Source organism: Blennius ocellaris, assembly GCF_963422515.1.
Source record: "Blennius ocellaris genome assembly, chromosome: 1".
NCBI lineage: Eukaryota > Metazoa > Chordata > Actinopteri > Blenniiformes > Blenniidae > Blennius > Blennius ocellaris.
In genome coordinates, this window is record NC_137650.1 from 20460893 (window position 1) to 20472481 (window position 11589).

Here is an 11589-nt window from a genome sequence, read left to right on the forward strand (position 1 = left end):
AAATTAAAACGTCATAGTCAAATTTGGATAATTGCTCTTATATAGACAATAAGAGCTTTCTGAGCTTTCCTCACCTGCAACTGAGACAAACGCGCTGTGTTCTGCGGTTCCTCCTTTAGTAACCATACGGAGAGTGTAGAGGCCTTCATCGTCTTTGTAGAGGTTTGGAATAGTCAAGGTGGTGACTCCCCTGCCAGTTTCAATCTTCACCCATTTAGAGTCAAACAGGCGAGTTTCTAGAAAGGAGTTTAATGACTTCGTGTCACAAAACGTCTTCATTCTCTTAACAAAAATCACCTTAAATCTATATTGTGACTGGATAACAGAGTAATCCTTCACTAATTATAGATAATGTTTCACCGAACATAATAATCATGCATTCTAATATTAACATTTTACCTTTTGCTTCTTTTACTACACACCCAGAAGAAGTAATTGCCCATGAAGTGGGCATATATCACTGGTGTCTAGTTAACTACTTTCAATATAATTAATAAGCAATAAAAATAGGGTCCATAACATTTTCCCATTTTCCACTGCTATGCCTCTGGCTGCATGTCGATGAGATTGGGTCTGGCAGTCACCGTGGCAGTTAGTGTGTATTACTAGCAATTAGCGGGTAATTTCTTCATCATAAAAAGCTACTTAATAACAATTACCATCTCTATACCACTGTGCCTCGGGCTGCAGGTTGGCCAGGTTGGGGCTCAGGGTCATGGAAGCAGACAGAGTGGCTGATCCTCCCTCACTTGAAAACACTGGGCCAAACTTCTCCACAAAAGTAATGTGGATTTTAGTGTAATTGATCTTGGGAAGCATGGCGGCTGGGAGAACGGTGAAAGAAAGCAAAAACAATGACAGTGACAGGAGGTTACAGTTTGTCATGTAAAACAGTGTGTCATCAGTTTTTACTTCTATTTGGCAAACCTTTAACTTTTGTCATGTATTATTTAAAAATAAATACAAAATTGAGGTCAATATGATGCCTACCAGTGAAAGGCAACCACCCATAAGGGCAACACTCCTCTTCCTGCTTGTACCCTGCACAATTAAAATGAAACATTTCAAACATTAAACATTGATAGAGCAGCTTTTCCTAATCATAGCAGCTCAACAGCTGAACAATTGGACAGATGGCAGCATGCAGATGTGCAGTTATAGAACCAATGTTGCTCAGCTCAGCATTGTGACTTAATGTTCAAGTATTGTTATTCTTGCTGTTGATTAAATGATGTCCAATGTTGTTAGTAGTGTCATTACTATAACTGTTATTGAGCAGCATCAAAGACTTTATTAAATGCATTCAGAATGAATGTTTTCTGAACGTTAATGCAATGTTGGGTTGTTAAGATATTAGTTAGTTTAAATTTTCAGCTAAGAATTGAGATCTTGAGCCATTCTGGAATTCACTTGACAATAACCGGAGGTGAGGTTTGAATAGTGTCTTACAAGGCAAAATTGAAGGTGCAATATTGACTTACTCTTGACAACAATGGAGGCCTGAGAAGAGGCTTGTCCATGGCTGTTACGAGCCACAGCAGTGTACAGAGCTGTGTCGTCAGTGGTGCATCTGTAAAATAGTTTATAGAAACATTTCCACATTAGTATACATTAGCAGGAATCTTTTTTTCTCTCAAGATTTCTGATTACCCAATACATGAAATTGGAGGGTGTTTTCTATTACACTGTTACAAGCCCCTAGTCTGTCAGTCTGAAGTAATGTTGGCAGTTTTCTGTGAAAACATAAGGAACACCTAAATAACAGATGTACTACAAATCTGCGAGGACCTGCTTCAACTGGACCATTTGTAAAGCATGGAAGTAACGCCAGAGTGGATTTACTTTTACAAGGTGCACAAAGCCATTGCACCAAAAGAACAATTATTCTCCACATGAATGCATTATGCTGCCTGGGATAATCAGCAGCAAGGAAAGAGAAACAGAGACTGAGGAAAATCCCCATCCACTAATCTATCCAACCAAGAATTCCTTCTGCAGTTGTTCCGGGAAGCTATTGATTTAGAATCCTTTGTAAAGAGAGACCGTGTGTCCAGTCTGATCTTACCAGACAGAATCCAGATAAAAGTGGTAATGAAAGCAGAATCCCATTAGATTTGGTGATGGAGCCACAATATAGGAGGATGATCTTGGTTTTCTGTGAGTCGCTTTCACAAAAACCTTGATGCTTATGCAAATGTGTGGCATATATATATATATATATATATATATATATATCTTCTTGCTGTTCCTAGCTCTCTCTCTCTCTCTCTGATGCTACATTCACTAACACTTCTGCATTTTCATATCACTCCAGTATTTTCTGACATGCAAGTTTAACCTTGGACAGAACGCACTGGCCGAGGTATTCACAAGATGACTGTGCCATCATTAGTAAAATGAGATGCAGAGGAAAGATCACACTGTGTACTGAATCATTTTTGAAGTCAGAAGAACTCTTTAAAAAAAAAAAATCATGTTTATGTGAGAGTGCTGGGCTTTAGGGTGGGGTAAGGAGGAGACTCTTCAAGAGTTTCATGATGCAGGAATCCACAGAGGACAGGCTTTCTGTCAGAAGCTTGGCTTAAAATTGTGACAAGCGACTCGTAATTTGTAATTCAAAAGAGATTCATCCTTTAAGTCGTACCAGTCTATTTTTAAAACTTGGATCTCTTCCAAAGTCTTCCATGGGAACTGCCATTTCGACTATCCTAAAGCTTGAAAACAAAAACACACAGTAATATGTGTCTTGCATAATTTATCAAGCTGGTTAATTTTCTACAACTGAGGATGGTGATGGGGTTAGGAATACTTTTCTGCAAGAAGGTGGCCTAATGTCTGTTGGCTGGACTGTGTGTAACTGTGAGGAAAGGAGCTGAGGGGGACTGGATCCAAGGAAGGAGTGATGACTGAAAGAATCCGGGAGTGTCAGGTAGCACGGAGGTCAGCACTTGAACAGCTGAGCTTCCAAAGACTCGAGGGAGAGCGGGATATGCTCTGGTCGCCCGACTGTAACCACACCACACCACCCATCAACACACTCAGCTGACTCTACTGTCAATTTGTATGTAGCGCCTGATCTCTCTCAAAGGAGAGTTTCCGGTGGGTCATAATGAATCCTTGAGCCTGTTACTCGTCAGTCAGTATATTGGTTCTGAATCTCAATCACAAGTGAGTCCTTAGAAATGTATATACAGTATATACACATATATGCTCCTATATTGGCAACAAGACAGCCTTTTGGCTTATTTTCAGTTTGAGTTGTGTGTTTAATTGCCTCATTTAAAAAGACACTATTAACATGAGCATGCAGTCTGTGGTTGGATTTGTTTCATTTTATGTTCATTCTGATACATTGGTCTATTGTCAAAGAGCTCACATACATATTTATCATGTTCTCTCACAGCTTGTGTGTGCAATCTGACAAGTTTTCACATGACTGATCATTACATATGTCTAATCCTACAGTAGGAGATGGTGTGTTTTGGTTATTCCTTTAATCCCCACTGTGAGTAAATCCTTCAAAAAAATAGGTCCTGCATGTAATGTAATCAAAGTATTATGACTGTTAAACTCTTATTTTTAAGTGCAACTGGTTGAGCACCCCATTTATGTAATTCCTGATTATCAGACATTTCTGTTAAAACATATTGGAAGGTCTTTATTTCTTTGAATTCACTGTACCTTGGGATTTCGAGAGAGTGGCTTCCACCTTGAGCCTTAACTAAGTACTTTCCAGAGGACAGGTCCAGGATCACACCGTCTTTGTACCTAAAACATCGGGAAAATGAACAATAGCAAATAGTTAGAGAACTATTTTCTTTTCATCACAATGAAGTTTTACTGTCCCCGTATTTTCTATTAAAAAAAAAAAAAAGATCAATCCCATAAAATAATAAATGGTTGAATTGCAACAGTCATGACATTAAGGAAAATGTTTTTTTTGTCCCACTTACCATTTTACAATGGGCATGGGAAAACCCTCAACAGTGCAGAAGAGCTGGATCGGAGTGTGTTCAAACACTGTGTGAGATCTGAGTCTGAGGGGAAAATGTGGTCCCCTGATCATGGGCTCCTCGCGCACATATTTGTTCAGTTTCTTTGCACTTATCTAGAGATGCAAATAAGAAAGATATCTATTAATACAAGATAGTAACAAATGTTCTAATGTGTTACTAAGAATAAAAACAAAACATGGCAATTAAAGTGATCAATAAATGTTTAAAAAACTAATGACATATGTTTCTAACACACTAATAAAACAAGTAAACTCCACTGGATTAACATCTTGTTAGTACCATGCCATTGCATTATGATTTACAACTGCACAATGTTTCTCACTTTCCAATATATCAAGTCTATGTATTTGTTTTTTTTATTAACTTTAATATGCAAGTATAGATTTAATGACTAAAAAAGATTCTTACCACTTCTTGGATGTGAACTCGTGTTTTATGCTCATATCTGTCCTCCATCGCTTCAGAACTACAAACAAACAATAGGTTAGTTTCAATGATGGATAACCTTCTACAAAGTATGTCATGTTCCCTTAAAAATGCACTGTCAAATAAATATTCACACTAAATATTGACTCTAAGCATCAACAGCTTTGAATAAAATACTTTATGGCTTTTGTAAAGTCATTCTGTTATGCTATAGTCACATGGCAGTACACAATAGTACAGTGTGTTTCTCAGATATGTGAAGCCCTTTGAATCGAAACACATCTGAACAGGCTTTGCATCATTTCCATCACACAAAATGACAAAAGTCTATTCCAGCTGAAGCATTAAAATGATCCATACAATAATTGTTGCACGTGCAAAGGTACAGCTATCTACCAAGCAACGTGAGCTGTTCTCTGCAGTGCAGTGCAATACAAATTGAAATCAAGATGGATGCAGAGAAATCACAAGTTATCTACCAAATCCAGCTGGTGGTTTTTGAAACACAAGCAACTGTACCTCAATGGCGTGACCATGACAATTTAAGGACACTCTGATAAGTTTTACAGCCTGTGCATGTATGATTTGGAAGCTTAAATGGGGGGAAAAAATCCGGGCAAGTATGAGCCAGTTTTATGCAAAAAGAAAAGGTTTCCCTGACAGTGCAAGACTTTACGCAGCAGCTTATCAGCACACGCTGCTTTATGACTCCTTGGTGGGTGGATCCAAGACAGCAACCTAAAGAAAATGTAAGGTGTCTGCTCAGAGCTGATATGAGGAAGCTTTGAGGGTTGTTTTTTTTTTTGCAAGATGGTAAATCCAGAGATTCATGTCACTTAGTTAAGAGTCTGAGACAGAAGGTTTGTGCCACTGAGGATGTCGTTGTGTGGTTATCACCATCCTTTGTAATGTGAAAAATCTTGTAGGTAACAATTCTTTTCTGGTTGATTTAAACCAATTTTGTAATTGTTTCAAAAAAACATAAACAAGACATCAGAGAAGAACAAATAATGGCAGCACATTGTTTGTTTTATTTACTATGCTTTGTGAATAGCCAATTCTTATTTTTAGACGACTATGGCAGAGTCGCACATGAGAGCTGAAAGCTGAAACCTCACTGGCTTGCTTGTTCGAACTCAAGATTGTCGGCAAAGGAAACACAACTTGTAAGGAGCTCTAAGTCTGTGTTTTGCTGGTGTCAACAAAGCCTTTAAGCTATAAGTAACTGTGCCACTGCCATCAGAAGACAGTGCACAGTCTATTGAGGATCTTAGAAGCTCCAAAACAGTTGACTCTGTTATGTGTCAGTCTCATGAAGCAGTGGCAGGTAGAGCATTGTGGTGTGTCATGAGGGGGACAAAGCTATCTTCTATAAGTTATGTACTTCTGCTAAATGTGGATGGTAAATTGGGGTTTAACAAATTCTAATTGTAAAACTGGTGAAATAAACAACATGTGAATGTCACTGTGCTGCTCTGTGGAGGAGAGTAGACAAGTATACACGGAAACACAGCTAGACATAAAGAGAATACTCGCGGCAGAATGAAAAACTGTATTTCACTTGCGCCGTTTAAATGTGACTATAACTGTTCTCATCTGAAGATGGGAGAGCTAAAGCAAGGAAGCAAATCAGACATTTATCATTCAAGACACACTTCAAACTTACCTGTGCTTGAAACTCAAGATATAAAAATTAGTTAGGCTCTATATGAGTAGGAGCACTACAACTACCGTACATTAGTGAAATGAATCCAAAGCTCTTCACGAAGCTTCTTTTTTTTTTTTGAGGTTGCAATTGAAGTTGCTTCATTTGCATCATTTAGCTGCGTGTTAGCAAAAGTGTAGAAGAGAACAAGATTTTTTTTAAAGTGGTGAGTAAGAAATGAATACACACACACACACACACACACACACACACACACACACACACACACACACACACACACACACACACACACACACACACACACACACACACACACACACACACACACACACACACACACACACAGAATTTCAGGCAAAGACAGAACAGTTAGGCAACTAACATGAAGACAACAGATGACATGAGAAAGCGACAGCTCACAGAATGTGAGAAAAACTCTTTTCATAGTAACCCTGGATGTCTGGCTCAATTTGTGTTAAGGTAGACTAATTGTTAACCAGATTAGCCTTACTTACTTGAATTTACTACGTACTTATAGGGCTAAATCTGTTTGTTTAGTCATAGCAGAGCTCACAGCAGTTATTATTAGTAATAATAGAAGTTATAATTAGCGTTAGCATTAGAGAGGTTCCTGTACCTGCTGTACTCTTTCACCACATATTTGCTCTGTTTGTGGTGGTATTCATGGTCGTAACTTCCTCGTTTGAACCACATAGACATGGTGACACTGAAGACACTGACCTGTTGGATCATCAACACAGAAACACAAAGACTGACATAATACCAAAGTACAATATGTCATAATTTACAAGTCAAAACATCACAGACAAGCACAAGGGCTACCAACCCCCAAGATTGTTGAAGAGATCCCTGAAATAAGAAGCAGTCAAACAAGTACAAACATAAAGACGTTCGGATGAAGATGCTTGTGGGAAGATAATGCCAACAGTCTGGCAATTAAAATCAGCTTAATATTTCTATTCACTCAAAAAGATGAGCCCTCATGAAATGTGAGCACATAGGAGATGACAACACTTGTGTACTTACACACAAAGACAGTTTAGTGGAAACTCCAAGAGTAACAAGGGGACACTATGTTGGTTCGAGCAACACAGACACACGTAAACATAAATAAAAGGCATGAACACAAACTGTTGTTGGACGAGTAATATCAAGGAACATCAACTGACAGTACAGCTGCAGCGAACAGTGTCCCTCAGGTAAACTCTAGACACGAGACATTATAGTGAATATTTTTGTAAATTGAAGGGCAAAAAAATTGTAAATTAAAAAAGAAAGTTGTGAAGGGTACTTCGAGTGAAATGGGACGTTGCAAGTGATATTTCCACTGAACAAAAAAAGAAAGGGGAAAATTTTCACAATGCACAAGTTTCCACTGACATTTCACATTTATCTATTTGCACTGGAAATATCTGCTTTATTCAGCATTTAAAGAGCTCTCCCATTGAAGCATTTCATCAAATATACATGTGTGAAAGTGTGTTTTTATTCCAGCAATTCATGAAAATGAAACACATTCAGTCATTCTGTGGAATCAGGTTAAGATGGTAATGACTTTCTAACCAGTCCGTAGTCTTATCGTCATTATTTGGTCTCTCGAATGATCATGTCTGACTGTACAGAAACCAAAGCAACAGCATAACTTTGTCTTACATCATTCCTCCGCAGCGGTGTTTAATTGCCTTACATCACCTCCCGCTCCTCAGAGACCAGAAATAAGGTCAGATGAAACACGAAGCGATTTCCCTGATGCAGGCCTACAAAGACATGCTGCACTGGCAAAGATATTCCTATTACCACCTCTTTAAAATGGTTTATCCAGCTTTAGAGTCGCCACTGCCATCACCAAAATCATGCTAAAATACTTTCAACGCACCAAACTGTCAACAAAGCAGACAGTAAATCATACAGATGAAATCATATCTCATTATTTCCTGGCCTCTGATGTCTGAGAGCAATAAGCACAGTTAAATTCCCATGTAAGTTCCCAGTGTCGTATAGTAGTAGTATAGTTAAAGCTGCTGAAAATACATAGTCCTATTTGAGAATCTAGTTTATGGCTTCTCAAATTGTTATTGTTACTTATTTACTAAATTACTAAATTACTAAGCACTTTTTTATCACTCAAAATGTATTGTGTACATGCCATTTGAGCGTTAAACTCCACTATGGCTTATTTTAAATTGTACGAGAATAAAAACAACAACGCAATAGACTGCATTTAAATTAAATATGTCCTGTATGACAGTATCTTGGTGGAACACTCATATTCTGATGCCATCAGTCATCAAATACCTTTACTGCGATTGTCAATCCAACCAATATTGTAACAGCACAAATGTGTAACAGTAAACCTTTGCCATAACTGTGCAAATCTCTTTGGTTATGCAGCTCGTTCATAAACATTTTCCATTCAAATACCAAACACCATCAAGCACTTGCTCACTGTAGTATAAATACAGAGATACTGGCTGATTTGCACATTGCTACATTTAAGATGATATATTTGTCAGTGAAGGTAGGCACGAGGTCAAGTTCACATGAAGTCAACAGATTACAGGTTCACACAGTTCATTGTCCAACAGCCCAGTTTATTTCAAATTTCACTCTACACTATGATTCCCTTTGGACAAACCAGTGTTTTAGGTTTCTATTTGTGTTATAAACATAAACCTGTATCCGTGCTCTCTTGCCAGACAAAGTGAGCGGTCATTAAATGAGTCACGAGCAGAATGTCAGAAAGAGTCCTCTGTTGGTCATTCACTTATTCCCTCTGAATCACTGGACATTCTTCTTAATTAATGTGCTTTGTCATCCATCACTTTAAGGATCATTAGCTGTGGTTGAGGACTCTGACTCATCTCTGGCCTGGGCACTAGTCTGCTCTCCTATTCCACCTGCTACCCCTGGGCTTGACACATGAACACATTCAAAACTAGAGAGTACAATGAAGACAAGTCCAGATAACTCAATTTAAAAAAAATAAATTTCTTACCCCTTGAGATTTTCCTTAGCTGTGACTTCGGTTGTCAGCCTGAATCCACAGGGAGTCAGCCTAAACCAAGTACCAGGCCAGCAAAACCTCCACCCGTCCCTAACAGCACCCCACCTGCCTCTCCCTGAGACCTTATAAGGAGAGAGAGCTGCCTATATATAACCAGTATCCTTCAAGACTTGTGGCGACTAGAACCAGTAAACTATTTGATGAAATAGGGTTTATTCATAAGGGTTTTCTGTGGAAGTCTTATCTGCCCACCTGCTGGTCTTTGGCATGTTCTTCTCACAGCACAGTCCAAACAACTGGTTTTTCAAAGGTGACAGATGATGAAGACCATGCAAACAATTTGACCATGGGGGACGTTTTAGAAGGGCAATACCACACATTTACTCAACAGCATTTTTAGCTCCACACAACAGACAGCCACAATCAGTATCCTCACACTGCGCCTTTCATGTCCCAGCTTTTCATTCCTTTCAACTTGCAGAGACATTTTTATTGATTGGGTCACCATATTTAGACTGCATCTGAGAGTTTACAGCACATACGCCTCCAACCTCTGAGAATCTGCTCTCACTATAATGTTGTAATAGAAGATTAATGTTATGCATCCAGCTACTTTACATTTAAATCTAACAGCTTATTAGCCAGTAGTGAAATCCGTCAATCGATTTCTTTCTCAATCTGCACTTAAAATTGTCTTGAGACGCTGTGTCGCATAGTGAACTTTAGCCAGGGACTATTTATAAAACTAGCTACAGTTACAGCAAGACTATTCCTGACACAGTGGAGGAGCTGTAAAACACATTTCACATCAGAGAGAAAATCTTATGAGCAGACAAATCAGATCTATCTGATAAAAGGGAACACAAAGCTTGGCAGGGCAGTGGGATGGGGGATGATGATGTTATAGTTAACTGCCATAACTAAAAGAAAAAAAAGAAAATTAATGTAACAACAAAAAAAGCTATGTTTTTTCTTAAGGGTTTGTATTTTAACCACCTTCAGTCTGACATGCCATTTTCTATCACCGCGGGATTGTTAAAGTATTTAGTTACGTATCAATGAGATGTATACCAGTTACAGTCTTTCATTGCATTTAAATGGCCAATCAATTCTTCCAACTGTACAGATAAACAAAACTTCCAAGCCATAACCAATGGCCTTTGTCCTCCTACTCTACACATCAAACATAACAATACTAAAGACTTTCATTCCCAACTGACTCATATGATTTTTCTGAATGGCTGAAATTGCGGCAAAATTTACAAACAGGGCATTTTCGGGAGTTTCTGGATTAAAGGCTGATCTGGGATAATTCAGCGTTGCGTGGCACTGGAGCTGAGGCAAGGTGACTCTGGGCAACAGCAATGCATGTCCTGGACTCCATAACAGGGCAAACAGAGAAACGGACAATCACACGAGCTGATATTTATGAAGAGAACAAGAAGAACATGAAAACTCCACACAGTTGAAGGATTTTCTTGTGCGTGAGTGTGTGTGTGTGTGTGTGTGTGTGTGTGTGTGTGTGTGTGTGTGTGTGTGTGTGTGTGTGTGTGTGTGTGTGTGTGTGTGTGAGAGCGAGAGAGAGAGAGAGAGAGAGAGAGAGAGACCTGACCCCTTGGGGCCCTCTGTTGGTCATGCAGCGGATGTCATTCCTTAGTACTTTTCTGAGGGATGTATTACCAAGTATTTCGAAGATTGATAACATACAATAAGTACTTTTAGGCCATTTAATCGACCTGTGCTGCCTCCAGTCGTGGTGCACTGTGATATTCATTCTTTCTGGGCCACATTTTTTTGCCATTTATTCACCTTGACAGAAAGCCAGATCAATTACTCCCCAGACACCCTTAATTTCACAGACTCCCTGAGAAGGACTCTGGTTTTCTTACAATATAAAAGGAACCTCTAGGCACTTCATGTACTTACTAAATCAGGCCTGTCCAATTACCTTTGATATTGAATACATAACACATCATGGCTGAGATTAGAAGAAAGAAATAGTTCACTTTACTTCCAGAAATAGAGGCCCGTCAATACATTTAACTGAATATGAGCAGTCTCACACACAGAGAGCCAGGATTTTGGTCTTGGATTTGCACCCAGTAGGATCTGTAGGATTTTGACAGTAAACTATGCCAGCTGTCCCATTCTGTAACTAAAGAGTGTGCTCATTCTTGCTTCTGTAGACTTGTGTTTAGGTCACACATTTTCTGTTGACCTCAGCACAGAGAGTGGCAGTTGGCCAAGGAAACTGCAGCAGCTGTAGAAATTATTGCAGAGTGACAATACAAAATGTGGAGTGAATCATTCAGTAATGTATCACTCAGCACCAACTGTTTAAAAAAAACAAAAAAACGTGTAGAATCTTTGTACATTAAACAAAATAAAGATCCAGTGAATTGTTTAAAATGCAGGACTATTTATAATTTGTAACTGTAGTTGGGGAACACTCTGTT

The 11589-nt window shown here is 38.8% G+C and overlaps 1 protein-coding gene across 1 annotated transcript in view; it reads right to left on the minus strand.

Annotated features, from left to right (window-relative positions):
* The window catches only part of myom2b (myomesin 2b), a 28523-nt gene extending 19263 nt beyond the window's left edge, over positions 1-9260 (minus strand). Inside the window, exons 1-9 of the mRNA XM_080495914.1 lie at positions 9125-9260; positions 6746-6849; positions 4425-4482; positions 3954-4108; positions 3682-3768; positions 1482-1570; positions 991-1041; positions 660-824; positions 75-236 (exon numbers count right to left, since the gene is read on the minus strand). Of these exons, the coding sequence (XP_080352040.1) occupies positions 75-236; positions 660-824; positions 991-1041; positions 1482-1570; positions 3682-3768; positions 3954-4108; positions 4425-4482; positions 6746-6828 (850 nt within the window). The 5' untranslated portion in view covers positions 6829-6849; positions 9125-9260. The remainder of the gene's footprint in view (positions 1-74; positions 237-659; positions 825-990; positions 1042-1481; positions 1571-3681; positions 3769-3953; positions 4109-4424; positions 4483-6745; positions 6850-9124) is intronic.
* Positions 9261-11589: the final 2329 nt, after the last annotated feature.